This window comes from Bison bison, unplaced genomic scaffold, assembly GCF_000754665.1.
Source record: "Bison bison bison isolate TAMUID 2011002044 unplaced genomic scaffold, Bison_UMD1.0 scf7180017864470, whole genome shotgun sequence".
NCBI classification, from domain to species: domain Eukaryota; kingdom Metazoa; phylum Chordata; class Mammalia; order Artiodactyla; family Bovidae; genus Bison; species Bison bison.
Genome location: NW_011495031.1, coordinates 1,110,528 through 1,125,105, shown reverse-complemented (window position 1 = coordinate 1,125,105; position 14,578 = coordinate 1,110,528). Strand labels below are relative to the sequence as shown.

At 36.8% G+C, this 14,578-nt stretch overlaps 1 protein-coding gene across 3 annotated transcripts in view; it reads right to left on the bottom strand.

The window, feature by feature from the left end:
- Positions 1–14,578, bottom strand: part of ADAMTS20 (ADAM metallopeptidase with thrombospondin type 1 motif, 20) — a 221,432-nt gene that overhangs the window by 51,160 nt on the left and 155,694 nt on the right. For all 3 annotated transcript variants that reach the window (XM_010860747.1, XM_010860748.1, XM_010860750.1), the window contains 3 exons: positions 11,934–12,101; positions 3,034–3,207; positions 2,788–2,958 (listed from right to left, as the gene is read on the bottom strand). In XM_010860747.1, coding sequence (XP_010859049.1) covers positions 2,788–2,958; positions 3,034–3,207; positions 11,934–12,101 — 513 coding nt within the window. The remainder of the gene's footprint in view (positions 1–2,787; positions 2,959–3,033; positions 3,208–11,933; positions 12,102–14,578) is intronic.

Here is a 14,578-nt window from a genome sequence, read left to right as displayed (position 1 = left end):
AAGAAAATGAAAACATAGGGTGAAAATTTACAACTGACATCACAGAAATACAAGTATCATAAAAGATTACTCCAAACAATTATATACCAACAAATTAGACAACCTAGAAGACATGGATGGATAAATGGATAAATTTCTAGAAATGTACAGTCTCCCAAAACTGAACCAGGAAAAAACAAAATATATGAACAGACTGATTACCAGTAATGCAATTATATCAGTAGTAAAGCAACTCTTAAAAAACAACAATCCAGGACCAGACTGCTTCACAGGTAAATCCTACCAAACATTTAGAGAAGAGTTAACATCTATCTATCCCCAAAATATATCAAAATATCCCCAAAATTGATGAAGGAACACTTTCCAATTCATTCTACAAGGCCAACATTAGCTTGATACCAAAACTTACAAAAACTAGACAAATATCTCACACACACACACATACATACATACAAATACAGGTCAATATCACTGATGAACATAGATGCAAAAATCCTCAACAAAATATTAGCAAACCAAATTCAAGTGGAGTTTAGTCCAGGGATGCAAGACTGTTTCAATATCCACTAGTCAACATGCATAATGCACCACATTAAGAAAATGAAGGATAAAAATCATATGATTATCTTAATAGTACAGGCAACATACCTAAATATATTAATAATAAAAATTGTATATGATAAACCAATAACTAACATCACACTTAATGATGAAAAGTTGAAAACTTTTCCTCTAAGAACAGGAAAAAGTCAAGAATACCCACTTATCACCTTTATTCAACATAGTTTTAGAAGTTATAACCATAGTGGTCAGATAAAAAAAGAGACAAAAGGCATTCAAATGGGAAAGGAAGAAGCAAAATTTTCACCATTTGCAGAGGATAAGATATTATATATAGAAAACTCTAAAGACTCCACCAAAAATCTATTAGAGCTAATAAATGAATTCAGTAAAGTTGTGGAATACAAAATAAATGTACAGAAATCTATTGCATTTCTATACATTAATAATGAACTGTCATAAAGATAAAAAAAGTTTAATTCCATTTATAGCCTCCTTTAAAATAATAAAATATCTAGGACTACATTTAACCAGTAAAGTGAAATACCTGCACTTGGAAAACTATAAGACATTGGTGAAATAAACAGAATAAGACACATATAAACAGAAAGATGTAGCATGTGCATTTGGACTGGAAGAACTAATATGTTAAAGTGTCCATACTACACAAAGCCATCTACAGATGTAATGCAATCCCTATCAAAATATCAGTGGAATTTTTCACAGAAGTAGAACAAAGAACCCTAAAATTTGAATTGAATAGCCACAGCAATCTTGAGGGAAAAAAAAGGTTGGAGGTACCAAACTCTGCTTTCAAACTATACTATAAAGCTATAGTAATCAAAACTCTATGGTACTGGCGCAAAAACAGACACACACATGAATGGTACAGAACAGAAAGCCCCCAGATAAACTTATGCTTATGTGATCAATCAAACAACAAAAAAGCTAAGACTATACAACGGAGAATAGACAGTCTTATCAATAAATGGCATTGGGGAAACTGGACAGCTACATGCAAAAGAATGAAACTGGACAACTTTCTTACAACTTATACAAAAATAAACTTAAAATGACTAGAGATTTAAATATAGTGCCTGAAACCATAAAACTCCCAGAAGAAAACATAGGCAATATATTCTTTCACACCAGGCTTAGCAATGTTTTTTCTTTTTTTTTTTGTATACATCTCCTTAGGCAAGGGTAACAAAAGCAAAAGCAAACAAATGGGTCCTCGGCACATTAAAAATCTTTTACATAGCCAAGGAAACTATCAACAAAATGAAAAGGCAGCCTACTGAATGGGACAATATATTTGCAAATAATGCATCTGATAAGAAAATACCTAAAATAAATAAACTTACACAACTCAGTATCCCCCCCCAAAAAAAGCAAACAATCCAGCTGAAAAATGGGCAGAGACTCTGAATAGACACTTTTCCAAGGAAGACATACAGATGGCCAACAGACACATGAAAAAATGTTCAGCATTATTAATCATCAAGGAAATTCAAATCAAAACCATGATATCACCTCAGACTTGTCAGAATGGCTATAATCAAAAAGATTAAAAAAAAAAACAAGTGTTGGCAAGGATGTGGAAAAAAGGTAACCCCCATGCACTTCTGGTGGAGATATAAATTGGTACAGTCACTGTGGAAAATATTATAGAGTTTCCTCAAAAAATTGTAAGTAGAATTACCATATGATCCAGCAATTCCATTTCTGGATATTTTTCTGAAGAAAATGAAAACACTAATTCAAAAAGATATATGCACCCCAATATTCATAGCACCGTTACTTACAACATCCAAGATATGACAGCAATCTAAGTTTCCATAAATAAATAAATAAATAAGGTATATACTTCATATATACACCTTAAACTTGTACAGTGCTGTGGGTCAATTATACCTAAATAAAATTGGAAGAAAAACATTTTTTAAAGCAGCCAACTATGCAGGGCCAGATGCCAAACTGTTCCTGGTAGTTGGTTTCACAGTTTTCACCGCTTGACACTTCAGAAATGCACCAGAATTTAACATGTATGTCACTGTTCCTGTATTTGCATCATCTAATCTCCCAACGCTTTTATTTCTTAGGTTAATATACACACTATTACCCGCTCCAGTATTCAAATTCAGACCCAGTTTCAACTGTATCAAATTTGAGATTCAATTTTACTTTCTAAGAGTGAAAATCCTCAACTTCCTTTCTTTGCCTTACCTGGGATGAGTCTCCTGTTATCACGATATACTTGCAGGGAGAGTTTCTGCACTTTTTGATCGCGAGAGGTCTGGTTGCGAGGTCACAGAAACTCTCACTCACTCCAATGTTTTGTGCATTCACGCACTTCACTTGCCGATATGTCTCTCTTTTCTTACACGATATTGAGCACTAGAAATACAATGATGAAATGAAGAACACTCTCTCACTGAACGGCTGTGTGAAAGCTTACTTGACAATACTCACATCCAACCATTCTCCTGCCACCCAGTGGTACTGTGTGCAGTTCCGATGCCAACACTCTCTCTGAAAATAAGGCCGTGTGGATGGATCACACTTTTCCTCCGCCACCCGACCAACTCCTCTCAGTCTGCAGTACACATCCCGTTGCTGAACTCCGGAGCCGCAGGTCACAGAGCACTATGAAGAAGCCCAAACGATTTGAATAATCAACTAACAAACATGAAATTATGTAAAAATCACAAAATAGAGTCATGACCTATTTTCTTGTTTCTTTTAACATAGCCTGATATTATATCACAAATAAGAAAATACATGCAGGAAGTATTTTTAACATTGGTCTGGAGCAGCTATTCGAATACACAAATAGATGTTCTTTATTTTGCAATATTTATTCAAGTTGTATAGAAACTATGACCTGATACTCCATCCGAATTGGTAATTCTCTTCTGACTTAAACATGCTTAATATCTACAAAATTTGCCACAACATTCAATCAAACTATTCTACTATTACATTGCTTTTGAAAATTATTTAAATCCTTACACTGTATGCATAATTTCCCTCAAAGCAACAATAATTTCCAAGTTTGGGTTCTATTCATCTTTATACCTACAGTAGGTAGTATAGCTTGGGATCCAAATATTTGTTGACTAATGATTATATTTCAATAAAGAGGTGTTTGAGGAAACTGCATCAACTTACAGTTTACCTAGGCAACCTTGCCTTAACCTCTCCAGGTCTCATTTGCCTTATTTACACAAAGAAGATTTTGCATTGTTTGTAAAATTTCATAGAACTTGTTCCACACATTTATTCCTGACAGCAGATCTCCAAAGGACATACCAAGACTGAGGTCCTGAGACTCAGAGATGTTAGCTCATTTGCCTGAGCTGCTGCCTGGAGTCACTGGTGAGGCAGATTTAAGCTCACTTCTTTTCAAACTCTCCTTGTTGCAGCCTCCAGGGAACGGAGAAGGACTTGGCAGCCTCTCAGGGCTTTTTCAGCTCCACAAGGCCAAGCCGTAAAACAACAGAGCCTGACCACAACCAAGAGCTGTGATGCCAACAGTAATAAAGTATGGACAATGTCTAAGGGTATTTATTTAATTTGTGAGCTTGGTTTTTATACTCTTTGTTATTCCAGAAGGGACTGGAGGTCATATTGAGTGTTATGTGGGGCCTTATCATTGTTCCCAACTGTGATAGTATAAGGGTAAAAATTCAGGTTTTTCATTAAGGTCTTTATTTCTACAAGATTCCCAGAGTCATTGATCTCTCTTTCCTAACAGTAAATATTTATCTGCAGAATATAGTTTCATCATGAACTTAAAAAAACATTTAAAGCCACAAATGCTAAAAAACGTAGTTCACTTGATAGATTCAAATTTCTCTAATAGATTCTTATAGCAGTTTTACTCTAGAGGCCCCTTTAAATTTAGTTTTTTGGGTTGTGTCTGTAAATAGCAACCACTGACTCAAAAGAGAATTTTTATATTATTTTTTAACTTACGAAGAATACTCTGCATATCCACGTAGCTTACTTATACGCGCATGCTAAGTTGCTTTAGTTGTGTCTGAGTCTTCATGATCCCATGGACGATAGCCCACCAGACTCATCTGTCCCTGGGATTCTCCAAGCCCTCCTCCAGGGGATCTTCGCGACCCAGGGATCGAACTCGTGTTTCTTCTGTTGCCTGCATTGGCAGTCTGGTTCTTTACCACTAGCACCACCTCGGAAGCCCGTAGGTTATTTATACTAACCCTCAATCAATGCTTCTGCAGTTGAATTTTGCCAACTTGTTGAATGTTTAAAAAAAAAAAAGACATGGCTCCTTTGTATGCAGATAATAATCACATATTATTTTGTATATTTTGTCCAGGGCACAATATTAAGCAGGTGAAGATGTTGGGATGTGATTTTGCTTATTTCAACCTCTGGCGAAAATGTTTAGCCTATAAAATAAGACTCCTGCAAATATTTTCCAGCAATAATTACAGAAATATAAACTATATTCAGAAAACTTTCTACCTCTAAACCTGAAAAAAAAATATTCCTAAGAAAGAAATTCACAAAGACAGCTTAGTAAAACATTTTGTCACACAAATATAATATTCTGTAATGCAATAATCCAAGTTGCTGATTGATCCTGACTGACCATAGCACAGGTTTAGAAGACTCCACTGAGGCCACGAGTAACTACTATTGTGGAGCTTATCCTCAAAGGAAACAAACCAACAAACAAAAAAAATGAAAAAAAACTGGACTATTGGACTACTGCTTGCTTTTCTTTTCTTTTTTTAAGAGAGAAGAATATAAAAGAGTAAACTGATGTATTTCAGATTTGAACAGAGAAGAGAACCCATTGCTTAAATGAAATATTTCTTAGCTGAGTGTCATCAATAACCCTAACTGCCAAGTCCAGCAAAAACTTTTCATGTCTTTTCTTAGTTAATCTCACTGACACATTCAGCACCACTAATCATGTTCTGTTGAGCCATTCTGGCTTCAATCCTCTCTGGTTCCAGGTACTTTTCTCTTGGAGTCCTTAATTGACTTTATTTTCTTTGTTTAGCCTTTAAATGTTAGTGTTTCCCAGGGTTTATAACTTGCTTCTCTTTATACCTTCTGAGGTCTCTCTGAGCAATTTCTTCTATATACCAATAATTTCTAAATCTGTTCTCTCCAGCTGGAATGGCAACCCACTCCATAATTCTTGCCTGGAGAATTCAATTGACAGAGGAGCCTGGAGGGCTACAGTCCACAGGAATGCAAAGAGTTGGACACAGCTGAACAACTAACACTACTTTTTATACTTTTTTATCTATTGACAAGATTTTCATGTGTTTTCTACATAGATTTATCAAAGGCACCTCAAATCCAACATTTCCAAAGGAGAACTTAGGGCCTTTGCCCATTAGCTCCTCTTCCAGTTGTAAATGCTGTGAAGATATGATACCTCACTCTTAAGTCCAGCAATATATTACTATTAGAATGACCTCCCAAGGTATGTCCCTAACTCCAAAATAGGCACCCTTATTCAACAGCTTTATAGAGCCACATATTTATAAGCATGTTAAATTTTGTCTTTCTTTAAAAATCCAAGTAGCTCATATGAAGGCAATTTGAGGTCATTATTATAAGTATGACACAAATAATTGATTTAAGGCACTAACTCACCACCACTGTATAATTTAATTCAGATAGGAAAAGTCTGCCAAATCTCCTACTTATGCATAAATGTGCTACAACACTACAACTGTCCAACATAAGCCTGAAGTGTGAAGTGGAAGTGTAGAAGATACATTTTAGCCAATCCACAGGTACAATAGCCACGTTAGCTACTACGGAACACAGATGAAGAAATGTTAGAACATGCTTTGCCAAAATGGGTTCATTAATGCTAATTCACTCTGTCATTTAAGAAACAATCATTTAAAATGTAATTGTATTGGAGCAGTAGGAGACGATTTTGAGTTAAAAAAGACTCTGCTGCTAAGTTGCTTCAGTCCTGTCTGACTCTGTGCAACCCCACAGACGGCAGCCCACCAGGCTCCCCCATCCCTGGGATTCTCCAGGCAAGCACACTGGAGTGGCTTGCCATTTCCTTCTCTGATGCATGAAAGGGAAAAGTGAAAGTGAAGTCGCTCAGTCGTGTCCGACTCTTAGCGACCCCATGGACTGCAGCCTACCAGGCTCCTCCGTCCATGGGATTTTCCAGGCAAGAGTACTGGGGTGGGTTGCCATTGTCTTCTCCAAAAAAAAAAAAGACTCTAGAAATATCTAATTCCAATTTCTCTTCAATACTGAAATCTGTTTTACAGCAGTGGTAAATGAATGAACATCAAATCCATCCAGACTTCCATAGCTTCAATATGGGTACCATCACTATATCCTTAAAGCATTCTGGGTTTGGTTTAGCTGACTCCGAAGTTAGCAAATTCTCTCCTATATTGAGCTGAAATATTCTTCCTTAAACTTTTACCCACCGTTTAGAATCTGTCCTCCCTACCAACATAGAACAAATGCATACTGACTTCCATGTGAGAAAGTATAAAGATGTGAGGCCTGGAACTGTGGCAGCTGTTTTACGACCATTAGCAGTTAATCAACAGAACTACAGAAATGCCAATCCAGCATCCTTGCCATTGTAGAACTCCTGAATCTAACTTAAATCTAGTGACTTTCTGATTTTATTATGTAAAGAATAAATGTCTTTGAGTTCAAGCCACTAATAATCAGGGCTTTTCCTGCTTGCAACAGAATACAATGGAACTTATACAAAAGAGTTATAATTCAATTGTGCTTCTCTGGGGATTTGGTAATTTGGCAAGACTTTTCTTTTAGTGTGGGTCTCAGAATAGGTACTACTCCAAAAATCTGAGCAGAATTTATTAGTGCAAAGATATGAACACTTCACCTATTAATGTAATCTAATATGTTGCTAGTGATTTAATACATGATCAATAGAACCTTCAGTTATTTACCTATGTTGTGTGACATCCATGTATACCTTAAATTGATGCAACAGACTTTTTTATATAGAAATAAGCCTGTAATGAACTCAACACAACATAGAAACCATATTTCTCTTGAATGCATTATTATGTGTAGCCCAGTGACATTCTGCAGTTGTTGACTTTAGGTGCTTTGTAAGAGGAGCAATAGGTTGCTAAGGAAGTAAAAGATGTTGCTAAGATAATATAAAGACAAGCTAATGTAAAATGATAAAAATAAAATAATTATGGCAGCAATTACAGTAGGGAAAACTCAGACTAGCATTCAAATGCTCATCTGTCTCCCTATCACTTCCTGCCAGTGACCTGCACAAGCTACTTAGACCATTTAAGCCTTGTTTCCTCATATACATAATGAATAAGACCTACAATTGTGAGGAATACAGAAGTCTCTCACACAGTGTTAGGAGGTCACTGACCCTTGCTGCTTCCTTCCTATTCCTATTTTTTCACTTTTCTTTCAGAAATAAAATTATCCCTGCCTTGAAAAATTTCTCAACACACGTCTCAAACCAAAGAGTATTAGTCATCTCAGCCCACTCAAAGACAGACTGTCTTAAGTATCAAGAAAGATGATAAAGGAAGAGATTTCACAGGCAGCAGACAAGTGCAAAAACAGAATTGCTGGCACTAGCTAGAAAAGATTGAGAACCATATTCACCCATTCCCAGAGCAAAGAGGCATCCTCCTTCACCTTGGGCTCCAAGCTGTCTTCCTAGAAGAAACACTCAACCTGGGTATAAAGATGAGGGGCCCGTGGGAGCTTAAGGTTTACTATCTTTTAGATTATAAAAGATATATATGTATACAGTGGAACTTTTTCAAGTATGACTATATACATATGTGCATGTGTGTGTGTATTTTGGAAATATAGAAAATATGGAATTACAGAGAAATACCAAATCACTTAAACATGCCAGCGTTTAGCAGATAGTTTCCAAAAAACTGTTTTTCCAGATCAGGGGGTTTGGGAAAGAGGGCACTAACCAACAGATTTGTGAGATTTTTGGAACACATATCACCTTTGGTTCCAGCTCTGATCTTAAAATACTAGAAAGAAAATGATGGGTCTCTAAGAAGGGGAACCAAGTAAGTGACTGTAGTCACAAGGTTTTTGATTCACTAGCAAGGCCTGAGATTAGGTCCTTTCTAAGCTGTCCAGCAGGTTTCTCTTGATCAAGGGGAAGGGAGAATTCTGAACAACTTTTTTCTGAGCATGTAAACTATGTTGGGATGGCACTGAACTAAGCATGAGACATGAGGAATCTAACACCGGCCTAGCCTTAAAAACTTGAATTTATAAGTAAAGCTGGTACTCTCAAATGGGTAAAATTACGTGAAAACATAAATAAAAAATGTCTGGTTCCAAAAAGAAGAGGATGAGCCTTTTTTTTTTTTTTTCTTTTTAAATGATTCTAGTATTTCTGTTGTATCTAATGGCATACATCTGGACTCAGGAGACAAAATTATATGCAGTAATGTTTGTTCCTGTTTGGTTGCAGTCATTAAAATGCATTACTAAATCCTTTCATTAAAAAAATGATATCAAATACCAACTCAGAAGTGTTAACTTCAAAATTCATTGAACACCTCTGTGGTCACAATTTGCCAAACAAATCTTTCCATTGGAGGTATAATGTAAAATAGTAATAAAATGAAATTATTTTCTAGTGAGTGCTATTAAAGCAATGTTACAATTTATGCAGTCAGAACAAAGTAGTAACCAGTAATTATCTCTTAACTACCTCTGAAATTATGCTTCTGTTAAATATATTATTATATGTAGCACAGCGACAGCCTGCGATCATTAACTCCATGTGGGTACTTTTTATAGAATAAATCAAAAACCAATGACTTCACAAGTGGTCATTTGTTTTTGGCAGAGTTTTAGGTTCTGTGTGGGTGTATGAAGCTAATTTCTATGACAAGAAAATCAATTCAAAGAGAAGAAGGTCGACTCTGTACAAAAGCATCTGTGATTTTTATAGTCTTTACATATTCATATCTGTATCTTACAAACCCCTGGAATATGTTCCTTTAGTGAATCTTATATAATTTCAGACTTGGTGGCAAGCCAAGGCTGAGTTGTTAGCAACAGTGATTGATTAGCTCTTGTGGGACTGGAGGCCAAGGGTCAGGAAGAGTCCCTCACGAATAGCAACCACAGCAGCTACAAGGCAGCGAAAGAGTCCTGGGGATCACCAGGGCTACTGCTGGCCAAAAGGGGAGTCTCTCCCACTCCCATCCCCCAGCATCTCCCACCTGACGTCAGAATTGAAAGGTTTCTGCCACGTGCGGGGTGCAGGGCCTTTGGAAGGTTTGTCTCTCCAGTGGAAAGCTGCTTTGTCGTTACCCTGCCACATCTTGGTCCAGATAAAATAAAGCCTACCCCTACTTTAAGCAAAACCACAACGTGAAAAATGTATAAATTAACAGATGGCAGGTCCTTTTTTTTTTTTTGCAACTGAATTATAGAATTCAAAGTAAGAAGTATGTAGCTCTGTACTAAGCTGGGCACTTAGTGAACAAGATATCCATTGTATCTAAGATTTTGAGGCCTGTGATAATGCTAAAGAAATAGGCATGGTTAGATAAGTGTTGTAAAGAGTCTGCCTGCCAATGCAGGAGACACAGGAGACATGGGCTCAATCCCTGGATTGGGACAATCCCCTGGAGGAGGAAATGGCAGCCCAGGCCAGTATTTTTGCCTGAAAACACCCATGGACAGAGGAGCCTGGCGGGCTACAGTCCATGGGGTTGCAAAGAGTCAGACACAACTGAGCACGCACTCACAAAGACTTTAAACTAAGTCATAGAAGAATTAAGACTTCTTCCAGAGCTCATACTATGTGTAAGTAAATAATGGCAAAAATGTATGTTACGAGGTCACCTGGAAACAGATGATGATGAACTAGACTGGGGTGATTGCCATGGAGACGCAAGAGTGACGCTGATGGAAGAATTGAGAGAAGCTAGGGGAGCTACAGTCCACGGGGTCGCAAAGAGTTGGACGCAACTGAGCGACTTCACTCACTCACTCACTCAGGGAATAACTGTGGGGTCACGGAAAACAGAATGACCCAGTGTTTCTTTCTTGAACGACTTAGTGGGTAGCAGTGGCATTCACAGATTAATGTGAAATCTTTTAAACCATGGTCTCTGCTAAACCATGAAAAATAATTTCATTTACTGTGTGTGCATGCTCAGTCACTTCAGTCATGTCCGACTCTTTGTGACCCCATGGACTGTAGCCCACCAGACTCCTCTATCCATGGATTTTCCAGGCAAGAATACTGGAGTGGGTTGCCATGCCCTCCTCCAGGGCAATCTTCCCAACTCAGGGATCAAACCCATGTCTCTTGAGTCTCCTGCATTGACAGGTAGATTCTTTTCCAGTAGCACCACCTGGGAAGCCCCAGTCTCAAGGAGTGAAGGATAAAATTTAGGGGCCCAGTGGAACCCACTCCCAGCTCCTGTCTGAGTCCCTGTCTTCCTAATGTAGCTCCTATATCAGACAAAGACAAGAAAGTTCCATCAGCAGAAGATGGGTTTCTTTTCCCCACGGCAGGACTAGCTCTTTTAAAAGATGGATACATACCCTGAGATACGGCGGCAAGCAGCCAGGTAGCTTTGCTGAAAGCTTAGCCCCACTGAAATCAAGCTTCAGGAAATTATTCTGGTTAACATTTCTGGCCTCATTTATGTTTTTCTCCTCTTTACTATTACCCACACTGGTCTTTGCTGAATAACCACATTCAAATACATGCCTTTCCAAGTTTAGATTTGGAGTTTACCTCTCTGAGTGTGCCAAAGCAAGTATCCATCAGCCTGCTTCTATAACCTGACATTCTTAGCCCTGTTCTCATCTCAGTATAAGCTTTGTTTTTGCTGAGTCTTTCCAAGTGTGTCCACTCTGGCCTTAGACCAGCCAGGCTCCCTGGATCTGTCATGTCCCTAACTCTTAAACCATCTCCAATTATGATCCATCTGGAACTTACCAGTCCCTTTTCCAAGTTGCTACCTCAGCGCAAATCCAAGACTTTAGTGCCGTAACAAGGCAGTTACTAAATACCTCAACATATGTATTTTACGGTTAGACCACCTGGAATAATGTTATAATCATTGGTAGCCTCCCTAGTATTCAGTAACAGAATTTCTTGTAAAGTTTATAGCCCCCAAAATAATCAAGACTAATTTGTTATTAAACTATGAACTTAGCAAACGTGTTAACACTGTATAGTATCAATTCAGAGCATAGTGTGAAAAAAAATGTGTAATAGAATAAAACACATTTAGTGGGTTTCAAGGTTATTGAAAGCATGCAGAATGAATTAAGATTTTCTTTTTAAATCCAAAAATACATATATAACCATAAAACACCTTACATACCTCCTTCCATCTGTTGGCTTTCCATGAAGGGCATCGGACAGATCTACAAGCTTTATGCGTTCGAGGTTTCCGTAGATGACTGCAATATTTTTCTTCTAATTTCCCGTGGAATTGGTCAATGCAAAGCACCTCACGGTATTTTAAACCTTTACCACAGGAAGCTGAGCACTGGAAGATAAATATGAATGCACTTGATTCATTTTACCTTGACTGATTTATCTATAAGAAGCAGGAAATGAAACAATCAAAACATCATTGCTTTGATATTTTCATCAAATTATACTTTGATATTTCTAAGGAGAGAATTTAAAATTTGCCAGTCTGCCCTAGACCATAAATCAATGTTGGTATCATAAGGTAACCATTTATATTATAAAAAGTATTGATTAACTACCATACACTAAGCACTCTTCTGGCACATAAATGCTTTAGCTTTTTTAAGATTAAAGACTATCTGCAACTAACTACCGTTACCATACATATTCCAATAAAAAACTTGCTTTCAATTTTGTACGGTCATGTCCTACTCTATTTTTAACCCTATATGTCTTGCCACAGTGCAAACTATGTTTTGAATGTTAAAAAAAAAAAAAAAACTCTCAAGGTAGGAAAATATGAGAAAGCAGAAAATTTTTTTTCAATACATTAATTTATTTGGCAGCATTGGGTCTCTATTGTGGCACGTGGGATCTTTCATTGCAGTGCACAGACTCTAGTTACAGCACACGACTCTCCAGTTATGGCAAGAGGGGTTAGTTGTTTCATAGCGTGCGGATCTTAGTTCCACAAACAGGGATTGAACCTGCATCTGCTGTATTGGAAGGCAGATTCTTAACCACCGGACCACCAGGGAAATCCTCCAAATTTATTTTTTTTAAGCATGATTCAATTGAGGTTTTTTTATTTTAAATCAATCTGGCAATGGTATCATTCCAATACAAACCCTCCAAAATATTTTGCAGAAAACTAACTAAAATCTCTGTAAATATACAGGTTAAATAATTTGGCTTCTGTTTTCAACCAGTTACCATTTTATGAGTGAAGTCATTGCAGAGGAGAAGAGCTGGTGCTCTAGCACTAAATACCAGCTCTGCCACTTACTAGCTGGGTGATGTTAGACATATTTCACCCCCTGTCGAAGCCTCGGTTTCTTCATTATAAAGATGATAATTTCACCAATATTACTGGTTTATTATGAAGATTAACATGAGATAAAGTGTATGGACTGTCTGGTCCTGTTACACATGGTGCATCCTCAGTGAGTATTAGCTTCTCCTACCATTTTCCTTCATAAACTCTCAGGATGTTGATAATTTTCAGCATGATATATGCACCAGGGAAGACTTAAGCTAAGAAGACATGGATTCCAGATAACTCCTGTCATTCTCCTGGAATGGCTGGTCACATATGGTTTCATTTGAAAACATATACTGAGTTCTGAGAACATTAGATAATATATTATGCATTTTATGTATGAGTTCAAAGACTGCATATCTAATATAGACTACATATTGCCTAAATATTTTAAATTAAAAAATGAATAGTTTGAGGATAATTTACCTTTATTAGATTGCAATGGTATATCCCATTTGAATAGGCAATTAATTGAACTTGTTGCCTTGATTATTAAGACTTATTACCATATCTGAGATGTTCTCTTTCCCTTAGCACCTACACCCTTACATGTGACTTAAAACATATTTAATTCTGTGTGAATTGCTAATGGATCTTCATAAATTGTATTGTGTTCATTCCTTCTTGCTACTGATCTTCTCTTTCAGATCTACCTTTCTGTATGATGTACTTCCCCTGGCTGTTTATCTTAGGTACTTCCCTGCCTGCTTCTTGACTTCAGTGTTTACTTTTTTTCAAAGAATACAACATATTTTATACTTTAGTATAAAGTATACTAAACTTTTAAAAATCACATACTGTTGAATAGCAAGCATATATTATCAGGGAGTATACATGCATGTTCACACATAGAAGAATGCTTTTACCAGCAAGGACCTACTACATAGTGCAGAGAACTACACTCAAAATTCTGTATTAACCTATAAGGGAAAAGAATATGAAAACTAATAGATATACATGTATATATAACTGAATCACTGTGCTTTACACCTGAAACAAACACAGCATTGTAAATCAACTATATTTCAATTAAAAATATATTAAGCTGTATTTTAAAACACACACACACAGACACACAAAGAAAGTTTTTCTTCTCAGGTTCATATAATTTTTTCTAACTTTTCAATTGTGACCTTTTGAACAAAAGAGCATTCATTACTCTCCCTGAATGCCCCTTTTAAACAGTAATCATTTGTAAATATTCATGACATGAATGCAGCAATACTTATGGAAGATGGGAAAACACTTATTATTTTATTCTTTCTGTGAATATTATCACGTTCCTACCATACCAAAAGTAGCATATAAGTATAGATTCATTAAACAACTTTTGCCTTTGATTTATCCTCAAAGTGCTTGTAATCCAAATGACACATATCACCTATTAAATGAATAATGTCAGTTCAGTTCAGTTCAGTTCAGTCGCTCAGTCATGTCTGACTCTTTGCGACCCGATGAATTGCAGCATGCCAGGCCTCCCTGTCCATTACCAACTCCCAGAGTTCACTCAA